This window comes from Phyllobates terribilis, unplaced genomic scaffold (genome assembly GCF_046119375.1).
Source record: "Phyllobates terribilis strain yellow unplaced genomic scaffold, ASM4611937v1 Scaffold_5__5_contigs__length_657084704, whole genome shotgun sequence".
Taxonomy (NCBI): domain Eukaryota; kingdom Metazoa; phylum Chordata; class Amphibia; order Anura; family Dendrobatidae; genus Phyllobates; species Phyllobates terribilis.
Window position 1 is genome coordinate 318,698,355 of NW_027362765.1, and position 23,029 is coordinate 318,721,383.

Sequence of the window (23,029 nt, forward strand, 5' to 3'; positions counted from 1 at the left end):
AGATCAGAAATAGAACAGACATTTTATAACTTTCCCAAATCCTTCTGAAAACATACAGCACAAACTGCATTGAACTACTGTACCCAACGTATTAATATTTTCGGAGTCGGTCCATTTTATAGCAACTCAGACTCCACAGCCCTCGTAGCAACTGTGTTCTTCCTTATTCGTACACAAATACATTTCCTTCCATTTTCCATTATACAAGCCCTATATTACACCACATATCACACCATCCAGCCCAGTTGGCCAGAGAACATTAGAACATCCTAAGTCTGTTTTTCTAATAATTTATTCACGAACACACGCAATGCATGATAAAAATTTAGTTTTACAAAAGCAGGGGATAAAAAGGAATATCTTTAATAGAAGACAGTGATGGTAACCAGCAGTCCTCAAAGTCTCAGTAAGACTAGGGATTTTTCGTTATTTTTACATTTAATCTCTACGTAAATGTATGCATGATTTTAAGTAACAGATCCTGCAGCTAACCTACCAGTTTTACTCACATATACACTTATCAATGTGTATGTAAAGTCTCCAAACCTCAACCACTGAAAGCCCGAATTGGGTCTTGTGTTTTAGTGTTTGCCAGAATAACAGATTGCAGGCAATCATGTGTTAACTTGGTGAAAGGTAGGTATGAAGGGGTGCGTTTTTAGTACATGATTTAAAATCTTTGATTTTGTTTTTCATGTGGGTACAAGTTTTCTTTTGACACGGATATATCAGTAAAATATAGCTGTTCCCAAAAAGTCGCTCATAGTTACTGATGTTGATGAGGAGAGTAAAGGAAGGCATCTTCTCATCGAGCCTGCATTGCTGTCTTCTTTCTTGAAGAAGTGGAGTCGTCACTTGTAGAACTATGTTCCTCTTGCTTGTTACAGAGCAATGGGACAACTGCTCTGACCAAATGTCTCATTTTCACGCATGGTTATTTTCAAAGCCCCGCCATGAATTGTCTTTACATACCACACCCTACATCCAAAATAAGGACTTGGAACACTGGACTAAATTTCCATAACTTCCTATTATACGTGTTTTGTGTGATCTGAAAACTCATAGAAAATAATGAAATGCTAAAGTAAAAGATAAGTGGTGGCTGTGTATTTTCAATGGAGCTATTTTTTGCTATTTAGAACTAGAATTATACTAATTTCATCTTTTCATGGATCCTCATTCGATGTTTATCAAGACTTCCTTTGCGGGTAAAAAACTTTCCGCACTCCATACACAGAAATGGTTTTTCCTCTGTATGAATAACTTTGTGTTTAGCAAGGTTGGACTGGTTAGCAAAGCCTTTGCCACACTCGGGGCACACATACGGCTTCTCGCCTGTGTGGATGATCCGATGTGAAATAAGGTTGGAATGATTGGCAAAAGATTTCCCACATTCGGCACACATATATGGTTTCTCGCCAGTGTGGATTATGAGGTGAGCATTAAGGCCGGACTTGCTGGAGAAAAACTTGCCACACTCTGGACAGGAAAAAGGTTTTTCTCCCGTGTGAATTCTCAAGTGCTTCACAAGAGCTGGATTATTGCTGAAACACTTCCCGCAGGCTGGGCAGACTACTGGCTTATCTCCTGTATGGATTTTCTCATGCATTTTCAGATTAAATTTGCTGGAAAACAGTTTGCCACATTCTACGCAAGAGAAAGGCTTTTCCCCAGTGTGAACCCTTTGATGGCTGATGAGGCTTGGTTTATAGGTAAAACATTTGCCACATTCGTTGCAGGAAAATGGCTTCTCCCCTGAATGAGATCTCTGATGTTTGGTGAGGTAAGAATAAAGACTAAAACTTTTCCCGCACTCAGTACATATAAATTGTTTTTCGTCCATGACATTCTCATTGTACACCCCAGAGATATTGTCACAAGCTGATTTGAAGCTTGCAGCTCCAGACGTTGTGGCAGAGAGATACAAGTTTTCGCTGTAGTCATAACCGACTTCATAACCTGTTAAGAGGAGACAGGTAGTGTTTAGTACATGCTGAAAACATATTACAAAAACCTCTCACATTGTGAACAGATCTGTATGTAATCAGTCACTGGAAAATAAAGTTTAAAAAAAAAAAAGATAATGGACAGAAAAAGATCAGTATATTTCACTTTGGCCACTAGACATCAGTATACATGCAGCCACTTGGCCAGTATCACATTTTTCAGTCAAGTTGTTAAACAGTCCCTCCCTTGCAATGAAGTATTACATCCCGACTCTGATCAGTGCCGGGAAGGTCATTGTGGGCAAAGTTAGCACACTCTGCGCTCACGACCCTCTGATGGTGAAGCCAGGCGCTGCAGTGTCTCTTATGTGATGTATGCATCAGCTCCACTGACTCCTATGTAATCTCCAGCCAGCCCCTTCATCTCCTATGTAATGTATATACACCAGCCCGACTGTCTCCATTGTAATGCATATACACCAGCCCCACCGTCTCCTATGCAATGTACATACACCAGCTCCGCTATCTCCTATGCAATGTATATGTCTCACAGTCTCCTATGCAATGTATATGCACCAGCCCCACTGTCTCCTATGTATTATATATACACCAGCTGTACTGTCTCCATTGTAATGTATATGCACCAATCCCAGTCTCCTATGTAATTGTATATGCACCAGCCCCAGTCTCCTATGTAATTGTATATGCACCAGCCCCAGTCTCCTATGTAATGTATAAGCACCAGCTCCACTGCCTCTATTGTAATGTATATGCACCAGCCCTACTGTCTCCTATGTAATGTATATGCACCGGTTCCCGGTGTCTCATATAATGTATACAGTAGTCTGCAGCGCATACAATGAAGTATTACATACCGACTCTGATCAGTGCCAGGAAGTTCTTTGTGGAGGAAGTTAGCACGCTCTGCACTCCAGACTCTCTGATGATTAAACCAGCAGCTGCAGTGTCTCTTATGTAAAGTATATAAACCAGCCCTACTGTCTAAAAATATAATGTACATGCACCAGCCCCAGTGTCTCCTGTGTAATATACATGCACCAGCCCCAGTGTCTCCTGTGTAATGTACATGCACCAGCCCCACTGACAGAAAAGGATCCCTTTGCAAGAACAATATAAGGGCCCTTTGCAGTCCAATAGCTCCTCATAATGAGCAATTCCACATGGTTCGGAGGTGGAAATGGCCCCCTCACCTCTTGGACCACTGTGTGGCAGCACAGGTTGCACCAAAGATATGTCCGCCCCTGGAAATGCATAGGCACCATCCCACTGTCTCCTATGTGATGTATGCACCAGCCCCACTGTCTCCGAGCATAAAAATGCTTTGAAAGTTAAAATCTGAAAGAAAAAAATAAGCAGCATGTGCACGAGATTTCAGAAATCTCATTCACTTCATTGGTACTGTAAAACAATGCGTTTTACCGTTGAGGAAAAAAAACTGTGGTAAAAATGCAATACGTGAACAAGCTTGGAAGCTGGATTGATTTGCGCCAAAATTTTTTAACCCCTTTACCCACGAGGGTGGTTTGCATGTTAATGACCGGGCCAATTTTTACAATTCTGACCACTGTCAGTTTATGAGGTAATTACTCTGGAACGCTTCAACGGATCCCCCTGATTCTGAGATTGTTTTTTCGTGACATATTGTACTTCATGATTATGGTAAAATTTCTTCGATATCACTTGCGTTTATTTGTGAAAAAAACGGAAATTTGGCGAAAATTTTGCAATTTTCAAAATTTGAATTTTTATGCCCTTAAATCAGAGAGATATGGCACACAAAAAAGTTAATAAATAACATTTCCCACATGTTTACTTTACATCAGCACAATTTTGGAACCAAAATTTTTTTTTGCTAGGAAGCTATAAGGGTTAAAAGTTGATCAGCGATTTCTCATTTTTCCAACAAAATTTACAAAACCATTTTTTTAGTGACCACATCACATTTGAAGTAACTTTGAGGGGTCTTTATGACAGAAAATACCCAAAAGTGACACCATTCTAAAAACTGCACCCTCAAGGTGCTCAAAACCACATTCAAGAACTTTATTAACCCTTCAGGTGCTTCACAGAAATTTTTGGAATGTGGAAGAAAAAAATGAACATTTAACTTTTTTCACAAAAATGTTACTTTAGACCCAATTTTTTTTATTTTCGCAGGGGTAACAGGAAAAAATAAACCCCAAAATTTGTTGTGCAATTTCCCCTGGGCACGCAGATACCCCATATGTGGGGAAAAAAACACTGTTTGGGCGCACGGCAGGGCTCAGAAGGGAAGGAGCCATTTGACTTTTTGATTGTAAAATTTGCTTGAATAATTAGCGGACGCCATGTTGTGTTTGGAGAGCCCCTGATATGCCTAAACAGTGGAAACCCCCCACAAGTGACCCCATTTTGGAAACTAGACCCCCCTGGGAACTTATCTAGATGGGTGGTGAGCATTTTGAACCCCCAGGTGCTTCACAAATTAATCCGTAAAAATGAAAAAGTATTTTTTTTTTCACTTTTTCATTTTTACGAATCAATTTCTGAAGCACCTGGGGGTTCCAAGTGCTCACTATGCATCTAGATAGGTGCCTTGGGGGGTCTAGTTTCCAAAATGGGGTCACTTGTGGGGGAGCTCCAATGTTTAGACACACAGGGGCTCTCCAAACGCAACATGGTGTCCGCTAACAAATTGAATGGAAAATCCGCTCAAATTGTTAGCGGACACCATGTTGCGTTTGGAGAGCCCCTGTGTGCCTAAACATTGGAGCTCCCCCACAAGTGACCCCATTTTGGAAACTAGACCCCTCAGGGATTTTATCAAGGGGTATAGTGAACATTTTAAACCCAGAGGTACGACACAGAATTTGATAACATTAGGTCATCATATTGAATAAGTTGTCATTAGTCTTGAGCGCAAGTACTCGCTACTTGAGTTTGCATCGGGTACTTGGGTATGCACCATGTACTGCGTGTGCTCGAGTGACATGCTCGAGTCCCTGCCCCGCATGTTTCACGGTTATTAGACACCCAAAAAAACCATGCGGGGATCGCTCGTGCATGGCAGGAAATCCCCGTAAAGTTTTTTAGGCCGCGAAGCATATGGGGCGGAGACTCGAGCATGTCACTCAAATACCCACGATACTCAATGCATACCAGAGCACCCAATGCAAACTCAAGTAGCGAGCACTTGCGCTCAACACTAGTCGCCATATCGCCATCTTTTTTTCTTACTTTTGAAAAAAATCCCAACCCCATGACAACCCTAACCCCAACCCTAGCCCCAACCCCAACCCTAACCCCAACCCTAACCCGAGAGTTTTTTTTTTACGTCGTTCCTCGTGCGGTATAAGTGATTAGACGACTTTATTATTTGGGTAGGTGCGATTACAGCGATACCAGAATCATATGGGGTTTTTATGATTGACAGCTGTCCCCAACTAAAAGACGCATTTTTTGTAAAGTCTAGATTTTGCATCGCCATATTTTGAGAGATATAATTTTTCCAGATTTTGGCAGACAGTCATGTGATGGCTTGTTTTTTTTGCGGGATGAGTTGATGTTTTTATTGGTGCCATTTTCAGGCACGTGACATTTTTTGATCGCTTTTTATTCCGATTTTTGGGAGGCAGAATAAACAAAAACCAACAATTCAGGAACTGTTTTTTTTTTTTTTTTTTTTTTTATTCTGTTCCGCGTGTGGTAAAATTGATAAGGCAGCTTCATTCTTTGGGTCAGTATGTTTACAGCTGTACCACATTTATATCGTTTTTCTATGTTTTGGCGCTTTTACACAATAAAAACTATTTTATAGAAAAAATTATTTTTTAGCATCGCTTTATTCTGAGGGCTATAACTTTTTTATTTTTCGGCTGATGGAGCTGTATGGCGGCTTGTTTTTTGCGGGACGAGATGACGTTTTCAGCGGTAGTATTTTTATTTATATTCGTCTTTTTGATCGCGTGTTATTCCATTTTTTGTTTGGCGGTATGGTGATAAAGCATTGTTTTTTCCTTCGTTTTTTATTATTTTTTTTTACCGTGTTCACTGAAGGGGTTAACTAGTGGGACAGTTTTATAGGTCAGGTCGTTCCGGACGCGGCGATACCAAATATGTGTACTTTTATTGTTTTGGTTTTTTTTTCATAATATTTATTGATAGGTACATTATATTTTTATTTTTGGTGGATTATTTTTTTTATTTTTTTTTTAAATATTTTTACAATTTTATTTTATTTTTTTCACTTTGACAGTTTTTTAACTTTTTTACTTTGTCCCACTCTGGGACTTTAGCTTTTTTTTCTCTGATCGCCTGCATGGCACAGGAATGGAGCACCATCCCTGTGCCGTGCAGGCTGTCAGCGCTGGACAGGGAGAAGATAATTTGGAAATGCACTGCGCATGTCCAAAAAATCTTCCTGCTGTCTGGTGACCCGGATGCTGTCATGACGACATCGGGTCGTCATGGCAACATCCTGGAAGCCGCGGCAGACAGAAATGGAGGCCGGAAGAGGAGGTGAGTATACCGATCACCTCCCCTTAGCCACCGCAATGCTGCGATCGACTTCGATCGCAGCATTGCAGGGGTTAATGTGCCGGGAGCGGTGCATGACCGCTCCCTGCACATAGCACCGGGTGTCAGCTGAGACCCGGTGTCGATCGCGCCCGCACAGCCTGTGTGCGGGCGCGATCGCGATGACGTACTAATATGGCACAGGCTTTTAAAGCCCAGTGCACAAACGCGTCATAGGTTGTAAAGGGGTTAAATTGGTGCTTTTTTTGAAGACTCTCATAAGTATGCCAATTTGTTTTTTTTATATTTGCCACTATTGACACCGATATATATATATATATATACATACACCGACTCCACAGCCCTGCTTCCAATGGGTGAAAAAACGCTGAAAGAAGTGACATGCTCTATTTTGCAAAAAAACATGCAAAGCACAAAATCCTGAACAAAAAAAAAACCAAGATATGTGCATGAGATTCCTGGAATCTCAGATTTTGCTGGTACTGCAAAATGCAGCTGAAAATTTGGAGCAAAAAACGCTGAAAAAACTCTAGACGTACACTACAAGCAAGGAAAGCTTTCCAGAAAATAACAAGGGAACAAGGGAATAAACCAAAGCCGGAACTGGATACCAGTGGAGATTTTCTGCTACTCTACAGTTCTACCATGGAAACATAATGTATCAGTTTTATCCCGTGACAAAAGACTAGATCTTTTGCAAAGATTTAATATCTGTCTTACTTCATAGAGAGAACATAAGTGCAGCACCTAAGTGGATTACAAACCTTTCTTTCTTCTGATTTTCATGCAAGGTGTTCACCTACAATTTAACCTATTGGTCTATTGAATGGCTCAAAAATGAATAATGAAACAAGGGTAAGCAAAAAATAGATTCCTGAGGATGGTTAATATATATATGAGAAATTTCATAACCTGGTGGTCTATAAATAAATATTCCCTAATCAGAAATCTGGACTAGTGAGAACCCGAGGACAGTCGGTAAAACGAAGAGAGAAAAAAGAAGAACAGTCCGACCATAAAGTCCCAACAGGTCAAATGCAGTGAAAACCGAAGTATGTTTATTTATTACAGGTCACTGACAACAATGGGTGCGCAGCCCGGGCAAGACAGCCATTTGATTTCTAGTCCTCTCTATACTATTGTCTATGTCACATGCCAATGATGTGTGTTAGCACTTAGGCTGTGTGCCAACGATGCGTTTTTTAAGCGTTTCCGCAGCGGCAAAAATGCTGCAGAAAAGCTTAAAAAACGCTTGGTAGAAGGTCTGCAATGTTCCCCAATGATAATCCGCATGTGCTGTGCACATGCTGCGGAAATTTCCACTTGCGGATTATCATTGCGGAAAAAAACGCACCACTAACAATTATTTTGCGGAAGATCTGCGTTTTCGCCGCCATTGACTTTGGAACGTGCATATGTAGATGCACATTCCATGCGTTCTAATGTGTGGATGGTACCCAGGTCTAGAGGACAGGATACTCTCCTCCGGACCCGGGTACCATAGAAAACTGTAAAAAAAAAAAAAAAAAAAAGAATAAAATAAAAAATAAATGTTATATTTACCGTCTGATGGCCCCTGCTGCACTCATCCTCTCATGCTGGCAGATCGAGGTGGACTGACGTCATAGTCATGTGACGGCAGGTCCTTCAGTGCAGTGTACCGCAATCTGACGGCAGCCAGGTAGGAGTGAAGCAAGACTCCAGGGGCCATCAGAAGGTAAGTATAGATTTTTTATTTTTTTTTTAACCATTCTTTCGGTCACACTATATAAATACATGCCGGTTGCATGGATTTATATAGTGTGACCAAGTTGTCAAGCACTTTCCAAGTGATGTTAAAAATCTCTTGGAAAGCGCTTGTCAACCCGCATGCAGAAATGCATGTGAAGAACGCTTCACTTCTGCTTGTCCCTGGCAGGAAAACACATGTACAATCTGCATGTACAATCCACATGTACAATCCGCATGTACAATCCGCATGTACAATCCGCATGCGTTTTTTCTGCCAGGGAGATACAGAAACGATCAGGAAAAATCCAGAGCATTTCTGCATCGTGGGCACATAGCCTAAAATATTACATTTTGAGCCTACCTCATTTTTGAGCCTGTTTTACTAATATGAATATTTGACTAATTTTGCTGCTGCATTTTGGTCTCCACATAGCTCTTTTTGCACATTTTGGGAGGTATATATGCACTAGCACTTTACATACTTCTCTATTGCATCTACCCTATTTGCATCTGTATTAATATTTATATATTTATATTTATTTATTTGTATATATCCAATTGTAGCAGTATTTATCATCTATCATCCATTACACAATTATATCATTTATATATTGTACTTGCTCTAAATATATGGTTTTGGCATATGATACATATGTACACGTGATGTGAATTTTTTGCCAGATTTCTTTGAGATTGGCTTTTCCCTTCATGATTTCTACATACCTCCCGGACATGCGCCCCTATTTTTAGATGGTTGAAATGTGTTTTACTCTTTTGGCATTGTTCTGTTATCCACTGTTGTCAGTCACCTGTAATAAATAGACATACTTTGGTTTTCACTGCATATGGCGTGTTGGGACTTTATGGTCGGACTGTTCTTTTTTCTCTAATGGCGCAATAATGTGGATTACAATTTTTCTTCACTTTAAGCAACCCTTTGCAAAGAGCAACACTGAACAACTGAATGGATTTTAACTTTACATTTCCGACTGGATTACAAGAACTGGATTATTTGGAGAACTAATTGGTTTGATTTTCACTTTCAAGATCCTCATCAAGATTAATAATACAAATGAACTGAACTTTCTCTCTCCCAGGGTCGACATTTAAACATCTTAAACCTGACAAGGGCACATAAGCATTATTGTAAGAAATTTTCTTTTTGTTTAATTGTACTAACCTATCTTTTCTTTACAGCATATGGATATTTAATTATGTAATGTTTTAGTTTAATAATGGTAGTATATCTTTGTGTTGTGACATTATAAATGTGCGCTTGTCTTTTCCGTCACCTATCTTTATAAGTGTAGTTCCTTTCTTTCCTCGTTTTCTTTTCCCTCCCTATTAAAATAGTTTACTTACCTCCCTCCCCTCATTTCCCCATTTCTCTTTTCCTCTGGTTTATACTTTCCTTATTGTTCCTTGTTCCCCCCATGCTTTCCCGAAATGTCCTTTTCTTTGTTCTGTATCCCTCCCCATATAATATTTAAAACATTTTCAATAAACACGTTTGAACAAAAATAAAAAGTTTATGACCACCATAATGCAATGACATCTGGACTATGGCTTCAAGTTCCTGAATATAAATGAGAGCGCTAACCAGTATGATGCTGGAATTAGCAGTGACTTGCCGGAGAGCGCTCTCCCCCTTTTTTTTCATACAAAGTCCAAAATTAATAACAGTGTTGGAAGGGTTATATAGCCTTTACTTGCCACGTCGCTGGTGACAAGACCAGCACAATTTCTACACCCATGTGATCATTAAGACATGCATTCAAGATAGGCTACGGAAATGTGGACAGATGGGCATCTCAACAATGCATATGTCTTCCTTAGGTGTGAAACCAATTAAATTCTGTGAGTGGTATCAGCAAGGAGTCATTTACAAGTCCGTTTTTGCATATGAATACTATCGTGTTTTTCATGAATAGCACTCATAGCTAAAATAATGAATGGCCATTAACATTTCCATGGTTTTTCACAGACAAAGTGGTCAGTGGAAAATTGTGGAGAATGTCCAGCATTGATCAGAGTGTTAGATCAAATACGCCAGCACAAGTCTAAGTCTGTAGAAGAAAAAAATAAATTGGACAGCAGTCGGATGCTATCAGACTGCTGACTTTTTTTCATGGACTGCTAGATAGGAAAAGATTGAAGAAACTGTGACCGAACTCTGATGATAAAAACTGACACTCTGACTAAGCTCATAATACACTGCTCAAAAAAATAAAGGGAACCCTCAAATAACACATCCTAGATCTGAATGAATGAAATATTCTCATTGAACACTTTGTTCTGTACAAAGTTGAATGTGCTGACAACAAAATCACACAAAAATCATCAATGGAAATCAAATTTATTAACCAATGAAGGCCTGGATTTGGAGTCACCCCCAAAATTAAAGTGGAAAAACACAAGACAGGCTGATCCAACTTCGATGTAATGTCTAGTGTTGAGCGAGTATGTTCTATTAACCCGTTCACCGAGTATGCTCGGGCCGAGCTCCGAGTATTTACAGCTGCTCGGTGATATGGTTGAATCGCTCCCGTGTGCATGATTTGCAACTGTTTGACAGTTTTATTACATGTGAGGAATGTCTATTTCTTACACATTCCTCACATGTAATAAAGCTGTTAAACAGTTGCAAATCATGCACACGGGAGCGATTCAAACATACTCGGACAGAACATACTCGCTCAACCCTAGTAATGTCCTTAAAACAAGTCAAAATGAGGTTCAGTATTGTGTGTGGCCTCCACGTGCCTGTATGACCTCCCTACAACGCCTGGGCATGCTCCTGATGAGGTTGCGGATGGTCTCCTGTGGGATCTCCTCCCAGACCTGGACTAAACATCTGCCAACTCCTGGACAGTCTGTGGTGCAACGTGACGTTGGTGGATGGAGCGAGACATGATGTCCCAGATGTGCTCAATCGGATCCAGGTCTGGGGAACGGGCGGGCCAGTCCATAGCTTCAATGCCTTCAACTTGTAGGAACAGCTGACACACTCAAGCCACATGAGGTCTGGCATTGTCCTGCATTAGGAGGAACCCAGGGCCAACCGCACCAGCATATGGTCTCACAAGGGGTCTGAGGATCTCATCTCGGTACCTAATGGCAGTCAGGCTACCTCTAGCGAGCACATGGAGGGCTGTGCGGCCCTCCAAAGAAATTCCACCCCACACCATTACTGACCCACTGCCAAACCGGTCACGCTGAAGGATGTTGCAGGCAGCAGATCGCTTTCCACCGTGTCTCCAGACTCTGTCATGTCTGTCACATGTGCTCAGTGTGAACCTGCTTTCATCTGTGAAGAGCACAGGGCGCCAGTGGCGACTTTGCCAATCCTGGTGTTCTGTGGCAAATGCCAAGCGTCCTGCACGGTGTTAGGCTGTGAGCACAACCCCCATCTGTGGACGTCGGGCCCTCATACCACCCTCATGGAGTCGGTTTCTAACCGTTTGTGCAGACACATGCACATTTGTGGCCTGCTGGAGGACATTTTGCAGGGCTCTGGCAGTGCTCCTCCTGTTCCTCCTTGCACAAAGGCGGAGGTAGCGGTCCTGCTGCTGGGTCCACGTCTCCTGGTGTACTGGCCTGTCTCCTGGTAGCTCCTCCAGCCTCTGGACACTACACAGCTTGCATTGATGTGCCATCCTGGATGAGCTGCACTACCTGAGCAACTTCAGCGGGTTGTAGAGTCTGTCTCATGCTACCACGAGTGTGAAAGCACAACCAACATTCAAAAGTGACCAAAACATCAGCCAGAAAGCATTGGTACTGAGATGTGGTCTGTGGTCCCAACCTGCAGAACCACTCCTTTATTGAGGGTGTCTTGATAATTGCCAATAATTTCCATCTATTGTCTATTCCATTTGCACAACAGCATGTGAAATTGATTGTCAATCAGTGTTTCTTCCTAAGTGGACAGTTTGATTTCACAGAAGTTTGATTTACTTGGAAATTATATTCTGTTGTTTAAGTGTTCCCTTTATTTTTTTGAGCAGTGTATACATGTATAAAAAAAAAAACACTAATGACACTCGGACAGATTTTCCTGTATGAGAAAGTCACTGACGTCTGAATGAGCCCTCATTTCTATCATTAATTGTCCAATTTTCTTCATTGCGGTCTTGTAAGAAACTATTACAAAGCATAAAATATTTTTTTGCACAAATACAAGCCTGTGTTCTTCTCACCTTCATTGGCATCTTCTTCCTTAACCCTTTGTTCAGCTGTCAGGTACATTTCTTCCTCGCTGTCGCTCTGAGATGTAGCCTCATCTGTTCCAACCTCTATGCAATCTGCCTAAATGTGGCACAGAATTTAAATCCATTAATAAGAGGATTTGATTAGGGCACGGATGTTACAGACACCCCAAGCATTTACAACTACCTGGTAATCTTTTGTGGACCTGTAATCTTCCGAACAATCAACTCTACTTCTGCTATTCAATCCATCTGTTGGAATAAAATACACAGAATGGAAGTATAGGGGCATACCTATAGTCTCTCGTGGAACCTTCTTGTTGAAATATCTATCTTTCATATGCAACATTTCTTGGTAATGCAAGTTACAATGCACTGAGGAGGGAGGGGTTCTTGAGCTAGGAAGCTACCAAAACAGATTGTTACCTACCTTCCATACTTGAGGAAATATGACGTAAACTTGGGGTCCAATGGGCACACCACACAACATATTAAAGGTTAATGGAGCAAGTATCAGGCTGTGTGGGGCACAAAGAGAAAACTATAGAAATGCTTAATGTACTTAGTACCTACCTGTGTGGATAACACCATCCTTCACCGTTGAATGCAGACGATTCTTCTCATCAGATGTAAGGTTTAGAGCCTTTAAAACGTTCATAAACACCAAGAAAAAAAATAAGCAGGCATAAACTTGAATTAGTTTTTTTCTAAGTGGAAATTTTCCCATTTTAAAAAAAATTATACTTAAGATATCACAGCTGTAAAGACGAAAAAAAACAAAACATGGGCCACGCATCCAAATACTGTAAATTGATCTACCACGCCAGCAGGTGTTGGCGCTGTATTGCGACCATTGTTGATGTGTCTGTGCAGTGGTGTGACCAGAGCTGAGGAGCTTTGCCTGGCAGTTTGGATGCTTTGGGGCACCGTGACAGCGGGGGACACCCACAAGTCATGGACCCACTGAAAGGTTTGCCATGGTGTACAATTGGCTTATACAATCTGATCAAAATGGTAATTAAGAATCTCATGGCCCGTTTTGGAAATTTTGCTTTGCCACAGTAGATTAATATATAATATTTGAGAGTATGGTCAAGGTCTTCTTTTCTACAGCTACAATTCTTGAATAAGAATTTTTTTCAGACCTACAACTAGTTATCCAAGTTTCATCTACCTCATCATCTTGTGTAACATTGCGACAGTCCTCCTGCGGACATCTCTCTGGTGCATTCTTCTTACTGTACCCATCTGTAGGAGACACACACTGACTGAGTACACTCAAGCATTATGACATAGAACTGACCCCAGGGAGTTAAATTGCTTCTCAAAAACACATGACATAGCAATAAAGTTAGTTACATTTTGCAGCAAGGTAAAAAGTGAAAGGGAATCTGTCAGCAAGTTTTTGTTATTTAATCTGAGAGCACCATGTTGTAGGGGCAGAGACCCTGATTCCAGCGATGTGTCACTTACTATGCTATGTGTTGTCCTTTCAATAAAATCAGTGTTTAATCACAAGGAGATTATCAACAGAGGACTAGGTGTCTCGTGCCTCCTAGTCAACTGCTTTGTGTAACCCCGCCCCCACCACTGATTAGCAGGGTGTGGGCGGGGTTATACAGGGCTCCACATTCTAAGCACTACTTGATCTGGAGCAGAGAAAACAGTCATTATATCCAAATGACAGCATGCAGACCAGAAAGTGACATTGCTACAATCAGGGTCTCAGACGTTTCATCATGCTGCTCTCAGACTACACAGAAAAACCTGGTGACAGATTTCATTTCATTTACTCTAGAGACATGACTTAAAAAAAGGTTTTCCCAAGAGCCATGCTTTGGCACCTTTCAGTTCCTGGTGATGCAAGAGAAGGTCCTGTTCTTGAGACAGGAGCAGGGCTTAAGAGTAGAACCCACATGAGACATTTCATTGTGTGACATGGGTTGAAAAAAGACACAGGTCAACAAGTTCAAACTATATCTCTAAATAACCCTAATTTAGACTTGTAAAAAATAGGAAAGCTTTTTTAACCCCTTAGCGACCTTGGGATTTTCTGTTTTTGCATTTTTGTTTTTTGCTCCCCTTGTTCCCAGAGCTATAGCGTTTTTATTTTTTGGTCAATATGGCCATGTGAGGGTTTATTTTTTGCGGGACGAGTTGTACTTTTCAACGCCATTACTAGTTTTACCATATCATGTACTGGAAAACGGGAAAAAAATTCCAAGTGCAGTGAAATTGCAAAAAAAGTGCAATTTCACAGTTGTTTTTTTTTCTTTCCACGTTCACTGAATGCTAAAACTGACCTCCTATTATTATTCTCCAGGTCATTACGAGTTCGTAGACACCAAACATGTATAGGTTCTTTTTTAAGTGGTGAAAAAAAAATCCAAAGTTTGCTTAAAAAAAAAAAAATGGCGCCATTTTCCGAGACCCGTAGCATCTCCATTTTTCGGGATCTGGGTGAGGGTTTAATTTTTTGCGTGCCGGGCTGACGTTTTTATTGATACCATATTGGGGTAGATACGATGTTTTGATCTCCCATTATTGCATTTTATTGCAATGTTGCGGCGACAAAAAATTTTTTAAGTCTGGCGTTTGCAATTTTTTTCTCGTTACGCCGTTTACCGATCGGATTAATTCTTTTTTTATATTGATAGATCGGGCGATTCTGAACGCGGTGGTACCAAATATGTGTATGTGGGGTTTATTTTTTATTATTTTATTTTGAATGGGGCAAAAGGGGGGTGATTTAAACTTTTATATTTTTTTAAAAACATTTTTTTTTTACTTTTTGCATGCTTCAATAGTCTCCATAGGAGACTAGAAGCAGCAACTGTCCGATTGCCTCTGCTACATATAGGGGACGAGCAGATCACCTCTATGTAGCAGAAATGGTCCCGTGCTATGAGCACCGACCACTAGGTGGCGCTCATAGCCATCTTTACATGACAACCACTGGAGTCTGCTGCAGACCCAGGGTTGTCATGACCACCCATCGGTGACCCGCGATCACGTGACAGGGTCACTGATGGGCGAGGCTAATGCCGCGCTTCCGGCGCAGCGATGTTAAATGTTGCTGTCAGAGATTGACAGCGGCATTTAACATGTTAACAGCCGCGGGTTGATCGCGATTCTACCTTCGGCTGTTGCGGGCACATGTCAGCTGTAAGAATCAGCTGACATGTGCCCGATTCAGTGCGGGCTCACCGCCGGAGCCCTCACTGAACCGGGGGTGATGGCCTGGGGCGTACTAATACGCCCCAGGCCAGTAAGGGGTTAAGGAAGAAATCAATCAACAATTTAATGCCATTTCATAAATATTGCTTAAACAATAATATCAAGATAGCTTATGGACCACAACCATTTTTTTTTAAAGAATGTTTTTATTAACATTTTTTTGATTACAAAAACGCAAGATATATAAACAAAGGACAAAGAGTAGTAAATGGTTGGTTTGACTCCATACATAACCTTTATAAGTCAATGAAGTTATATAAACTACCATGCAATAGGTTAATGACCAACAAAGTAAACTTTAACAGTGGCGTCAAATGAGCACCAATAACAATTGCCCATGGTTCCACCTCTACCCCATCAAGGAGAATTATAGTGATTGTAGAGGAAATAGTAGATAATATTGTAATAGAGGAACTCATTCTTGTGGTGTGTGGCATTGTGTCTACATCCCGCAGATACAACCTGTAGTGGAAAACTTATAGGAGGATCTCCCATCAACAGCCTTTGTTGAAACCATGCGGTTGGTCCAAAACTATCATGCAACGATTTACGAATGTGGTGAGTTAAAATTCTATAGACCTCTCCCAAATGTCAAAGAAATTTTGAACTCTTTGTTACTTTAGAAGAGACACCTCCACCCAGTCCATCATAATCAAAAAGACACATTTTCCAAAAACAATCTGCATGGATGGGATTGTGGACTAAGCCATGTGTGAAAAATTGTTTTGGATCCTGCTGCTACCATGTGTGAAAGTTTCTTTACACCAGGATTGCATCGATATGTTTCCGCATCCAGATATCCGAAAATGGCCCATGTAGGACTAAAGGGATGAAACTGGTCAGGTGATTGGATATAAAACCATGGATCTTTGTCCAAAAAGACTATTTTGGGGCAAGACCACATGTAGCTGTACAGGTCAGCCTCAGGGGCATTACACTTGAAACAATTTGATGTAGGGAAAATACCCATCCTATGTTTTCTAATGGGGGTAATGTTCTGTCTCCACAAAAGGCGAATGAAGGTGATCCTGGGTGATAAGGGGCTGTGAGGTTCCTACCTTCGTATCTTTGATGTGAAGCAGACAGGACCATTAACACCTATGCCCAGCTTCTGTAGACTCGAACGTAATTCACAGCCTTGTTTCAGTTCAAATCTTGGTTTATTAGAACCCAAGTCGCTGACACAATTGATTCGTACAAGTTATTAAGAGGTGGTAAAAGGTGTGGAAACGAATGGAAAGGTGGTCAGAGACTGAAGCTTTCGCAAGTCAGCACGTGTGCATCTTCCTCACAGCAAGAAAGAGAAGGAATAATGGCTGCTGAGAGGAATAGACCCATGAACTGGAGTGAAAACACGACCATAATGAATACTTAATATTACAAGTACAATAAACAACGGATATCGGCCAGAGTGCGGCAGCATAGAAAAAATGACTAACAAGACAAGCAATGCAACTTACACTATGAATTGCACAAACTGAACTGCCTAACAACAATCACATCTGGGAGACAACATAGGTAAAATAGGCCCGATGACAGAGATTGAGAAGCATTTCTATATCTTTAGAATTAAAATAGTATACATAGATATGAATGATCTAAGAAATTATCAATAGATCCAAGTCCCATTTTATATTGAAGGTAAAAAGTATGAGGCGATTGTCTATGTCGGAAGTTAGGGTTTTGAATTAGGGGGAGGTGGGTGGAATAGTTAGGGTGTAATGACAACAATTGTCTGGTCATCTGCCATGCACTCGATGTTGATATTAACCTCTTTACCCTGGAGGTTACTCGCACATTAATGGCCAGTCCAATTTTTACAATTCTGACCACTGTCACTTTATGAGGTAATTACTCTGGAACGCTTCAATGGATTCCCCTGATTCTGAGATTGTTTTTTCGTGACATTTTGTACTTCATGATTGTGGTAAAATTTCTTTCATATCACTTGCGTTTATTTGTGAAAAATAATGGAAATTTGGCGAAAATTTCACAATTTGAATTTTTATGCCCTTAAATCAGAGAGATATGTCACACAAAATAGTTAATAAATAACATTTCCCACATGTCTACTTTACATCAGCACAATCTTGGAACCCAATTTTTTTTTTTGCTAGGAAGGGTTTAAAGTTGACCAGGGATTTCTTGTTTTTTTCATAAAATTACAAAACCATTTTTTTAGGGACCACATCATATTTGAAGTCACTTTGAGGGGTCTTTATGACAGAAAATACTCAAAAGTGACACCATTCTAAAAACTGCACCCCTCAAGGTGCTCAAAACCTCATTCAAGAACTTTATTAACCCTTCAGGTGCTTCACAGGAATTTTTGGAATGTGGAAGAAAACAATGAACATTTAATTTTTTTTCACAAAATTTTTATTTTAGACACAATTTTTTTTTATTTTTTGCAAGGGTAAAAATGGACCCCAAAATATGTTGTGCAATTTCTCCTGAGCACACAGATACCCCATATGTGGGAGAAAACCACTGTTTGGGCGCACGGCAGGGTTTGGAAGGGAAGGAGCGCCATTTGACTTTTTCAATGTAAAATTTGCTTGAATAATTAGTGGACGCCATGTCGTGTTTGGAGAGCCCCTGTTGTGTGGAAAACCCACATAAGTGACACCATTTTGGAAACTAGACCCCTCAGGGAACTTATCTAGATGTGAGCACCCTGAACCCCCAGGTACTTCACAAAACATTTATAACATTGACCCGTAAAATGTTCACATTTTTCCCACAAAAATGTTTTTCAGCCCCCAATTTTGCATTTTCATAAGGGTAACAGGAGAAATTGCACCATACCATTTGTTGTGCAATTTCTCCTGAGTACGCCGATACTCCATATGAGGGGAGAGCCCCTGATGTGCCTAAACAGTGGAAACCCCCCACAAGTCACCCCATATTGTAAACTACACCCCTCAAGGATTTTATCAAGGGCTATAGTGAACATTTTGAACCCAGAGGTACGACACAGAATTTGATAACATTAGGTCATCATATTGATTATGTTGTCATTAGTCTTCAGTGCAAGTGCTCATTACTTGAGTTTGCATCGGGTACTTGAGTATGCTCCGAGTATCGCATGTGCTCGAGTGACATGCTCAAGGCCCCGTCCTGCATGTTTCACTGTTGTTAGACACCCAAAAAAAACATGAGGGGATTGCTCGCGTATGGCAGGCGATCCCCGTGTGTTTTTTTGGCTGTATAACAGCCAAGAAACATGCGGGACAGGGATTCGAACATTCACTCTAGCACCCGTGATACTCCGTGCATACCCGAGCATCCGATGCAAACTCAAGTAGACAGCACTTGCGCTCAACACTAGTTGCCATAACGACATTTTTTTTCTTTACTTTTGAAAAAATCCCAACCCTAACACAACCACAATCCTAACCATAACCCTAATCCTAAACCCAACACTGACCCTAATCCTAACACTAACACAACCCTAACCAAATTCTAACACACCCCTAACCCTAACCTTATCCCGAGAGTTCCATTCACTATAATGAGGCAGCAGAATTACTCTGGACTCAGTCTGACCCGTTTAGTGGTGTCCTTTTTTTCAGAAGTGCTCAAAGCTGTGGCCGACGGCACTTTTATGCACGCCCAATAAAAAGACGTACATTGTGGGATCACAGGCCAGACGGCATCCACGGTGCCTCCATCTGCCTCATTACAGGGAATCTTCCGCCGAGGGTTCCGTGTGAATCACGTATTTCACAGATTTACACAAAAACCCCGATCTTTGGGAGGCAGAATGAACAAATCAGCAGCAGGTGAAGAATTGGTTTTATTTATTTTTTTATGCGGTTCCTCGTGTGGTATAAGTGATTAGACGACTTTATTTTTCGGGTCGGTGTGATTACAGCGATACCAGATTTATATTGAGTACCGCAGCGCCGTATATACATGGTGCATGTCGGGAAGGGGTTCCAAAAATTTTTTTTTAACTCCAGCAAAATGGCACCCGCGCATGTGCAGTAGCATATATCACTTGCGGCCATTTTTTTGTGCTAATAATAAAAATTGGCTCCAGCAATTGCTGCTCGTGTGTAGTAGCATCTATCGGAATCTTCTCATTCAGGCTCGGGCTGGTGCTGTGCAAGATACTGGCAACTGCCAACCTGACACTGCATGCAGTTTACTTAGCACAATCCTGATGACAGGTTTGCTTTAAAAATGGTTCTATCTCCCAAATAGCTTTACCTACTCCAATCCCTACCCGTATGCCTAAAGCCAAAAGAAGTAAAACAAATCAATTATTTGTATCGATCATTTATTTGAAGTGGGGGCAAAGAATAAAGTATCCTAATCACTGACACTGCACGAGGAACAGCGTAAAAAATAAAACAAATTCTTCTGTTGATTTGTTCATTCAGCCTCCCAAAGATTGCAGTAAGGCTCAGCTCACATTTATCCTGCGCAAAACACTTATACTGAAGTTTCCGTGTAAATCTTTGAAATACGTGATTCAGACGGAAACCCCGGCGGAAGATTCCCTATGAGGCAGATGTGGCACTGTGGACGCTGTCTGGCCTATGATCTGGCGGTGTCCGTCTTTTTATTAGGCATACATAAAAGTGCCGTCGACCAGTTTTGAGCACTTCTTAAAAGGAGGACAACGCTGAACAGAGGCCAGACGGAGTCCAGAGTAAGTCTGCTGCCTCATTATAGTGGATCCCTCAGGGGATTCATCTGAATCACGTCACTCGGAGATTTAGATGGAAACCCCGATATAAGTGCTCAGCGTAGAGAGCAGGGTAAATGTGACCCCAAATGTTATGTAAAATGTTGCTAATAAAAGCTTCAACTGCATTCACCAAAAAAAGCAAGTCCCCACTCAGGTCTGTCATCTGTTAAAGGAAATATAGGGGGCTTCCACGTTCTTGGTAGCACAAAGGCTCTGGAAAAACGAAATGGTTCCTTGCCCCCCCCCCAAATCCAGTGAATTCTGCACTCCCAAATCCAAATGCCCCCCTCCCTTCTGAGCTCCATAGTGCGCCTAAACAGCAGTTGGCATCCACACGTTTGGCATTCCTGTAGCGATGAGAGCCCGTCTAATTTACAGGTGCATGCCTCCAGAAGCACGAGCTGGGCATAACGTATTGGTCACTACAAGTGACTGATCACTACGTTTCTGGAAAACACCCAAGGAGTCAAAATTGTCACTACACCTGTAGATAAATTGACAAAAAGGTGTAATTTCCAAAATGGGGTAACTTGAGGGGGCTTCTGCTCTTTAAGCACTATATTGAGTCCGTGAACTATTCTAGGAAAATCTGCGCTCCAGGAGACAAAAAGCGCTTTGTCCCTCCCGAGTCTCGCCGTATGGCTAAGCAGTACTGTACAGCTACATATGGGGTATGTCTACATTCAGCAGAAATTGTGGGACAAATTTTGGTGCCATTTTTACCCATTTCCTAGTGTGAAAATGTAAAATCTGGGGCTAAAACAAAATTTTGGTGGTAAACATTTAATTCTTTTTCCTTCGCAATGGTATACAATGCTGTGACACACCTGGGGTTTCAATATGATCACCTAGATTAATTAATTGAGAGCTGTAGTTTGTAAAATGGGGTCACTTATGGGGGGCTCGGCTGATTTGGCACCTCAGGGACTCTTCCAATCTGACATGGCACCCTCTAACCAGTCCAACAAAATATGAACTCCAATATGGCACTTTTTCCCTTCTGAGCTTTGCACTATGCCTCAAAAGTAGTTTCTGACCACATATGGGGTATCTGCGTACTCAGGAGAAATTGCATAACAAATTTTGGGGTCCATTTTCTCCTGTTACCCTTGTGAAAATTCAAAATTTGGGGAAATTTTTTTTTTAGGGGGGACAAATGTAATTTTTTTTATTTTCACGGCTCAACGTTATAAACTTCTGTGAAGCACATAAGGGTTTCAAGGTGCTCACCACACATCTAGATTAGTTCCCTGAGGGGTGTTGTTTCCAAAATGGTGTCATTTGGGGGGCGGGTTACCACTGTTTAGGCACATCAGGGCCTCTCCAAACGCGACATGGCGTCCACTAATTATTCCAGCTAATTTTGTATTCAAAAAGTCAAATGGTGCTCCTTCAATTCCAAGCCCTGCTATGCGCCCAAACAGTAGGTTTCCCCCACGTATTGGACATCAGCGTACTCAGGAGAAATTGCACAACAAATTGCAGGGTGCAATTTTTCTTGTTACGCTTGTGAAAATGCAAAATATGGTGCTAAAAAACATTTATGTGGGAAAAATGTGATTTTTTTATTTTCATGGCTCAACATTATAAACTTCTGTGAAGCACCTGGGGGTTCAAGGTGCTCAGTACACATCTACACAAGTTCCCTGAGGTGTCTAGTTTCCAGAATTGAGTCACATGTGGGGGGATTCCATTGTTTAGGCACATCAGTGGCTCTCCAAACGCGACATGGCGTCCGCCAATTATGCCAGCAAATTTTACATTCAGAAAGTCAAATGACGCTCGTTCCCTTCCGAGCCCTGCCGTGCGCCCAAACAGTGGTTTTCCCCCACATATTGGGTATCTGTGTGCTCAGGAGAAATTGTACAACAAATTTTGGGGTCCATTTTCTCCTGTTACCCATTTATTTTCCACATTCCAAAAATTCCTGTGAAGCACCTGAAGGGTTAATAAACTTCTTGAATGTGGTTTTGAGCACATTGATGGGTGCAGATTTTAGAATGGTGTCACTTTTGGGTATTTTCTGTCATATAGACCCCTCAAAGTCACTTTAAATGGTTTTGTAAATTTTGTTGTAAAAATGAGAAATCACTGGTCAACTTTTAACCCATATAACTTATTAACATATAAAAATGATGTTTCCTAAATTGTGCTGATGTAAAGTAGACATGTGGGAAATGTTATTTATTAACTGTTTTGTTTGACATGACTCTCTGATTTAAGGGCATAAAAATGTAAAGTTTGAAAATTGCAAAACTTTCACAATTTTTGCCAAATTTCCGATTTTTTCACAAACAAAACGTAAGTCATATCAAATAAATTACCACTATCATGAAGAAATGTCACGAAAAAAAAATCTCAGAATCAACGGGATCCGTTGAAGTGTTCCAAAGGTATTACCTCATAAAGGGACACTGGTCAAAATTAAAAAAATTGGTCTGGTCAGGAAGGAGAAAGCAAGCTTCGGGGGAAAGGGTTAAAAGCAGGGCTGTGTCGTCGGAGTTGTGGAGTTGGAGTCCATTTTGGTGGAGTCGGAATAAAATGGACCGACTCCAACTCCTAAAAAATATAATAAATTGGGTAAGGTAGTTCAATGCAGTTTGTAGGGAATATTTTTTTTCATAAGAATTTGGGATAGTTATGAAATGTCCTATAAATGTCTGTCCTATTCC

The 23,029-nt window shown here is 41.0% G+C and overlaps 1 protein-coding gene across 6 annotated transcripts in view; it reads right to left on the bottom strand.

Annotated features, from left to right (window-relative positions):
- Nucleotides 1-276: 276 nt before the first annotated feature.
- The window catches only part of LOC141273112 (uncharacterized), a 68,093-nt gene continuing 45,340 nt past the window's right edge, over nt 277-23,029 (bottom strand). For all 6 annotated transcript variants that reach the window (XM_073684512.1, XM_073684511.1, XM_073684513.1 and 3 more), the window contains 5 exons: nt 13,596-13,669; nt 12,995-13,064; nt 12,609-12,673; nt 12,413-12,521; nt 277-1,959 (listed from right to left, as the gene is read on the bottom strand). In XM_073684512.1, the coding sequence (XP_073540613.1) occupies nt 1,148-1,959; nt 12,413-12,521; nt 12,609-12,673; nt 12,995-13,064; nt 13,596-13,669 (1,130 nt within the window). In that variant the 3' untranslated portion in view covers nt 277-1,147. The remainder of the gene's footprint in view (nt 1,960-12,412; nt 12,522-12,608; nt 12,674-12,994; nt 13,065-13,595; nt 13,670-23,029) is intronic.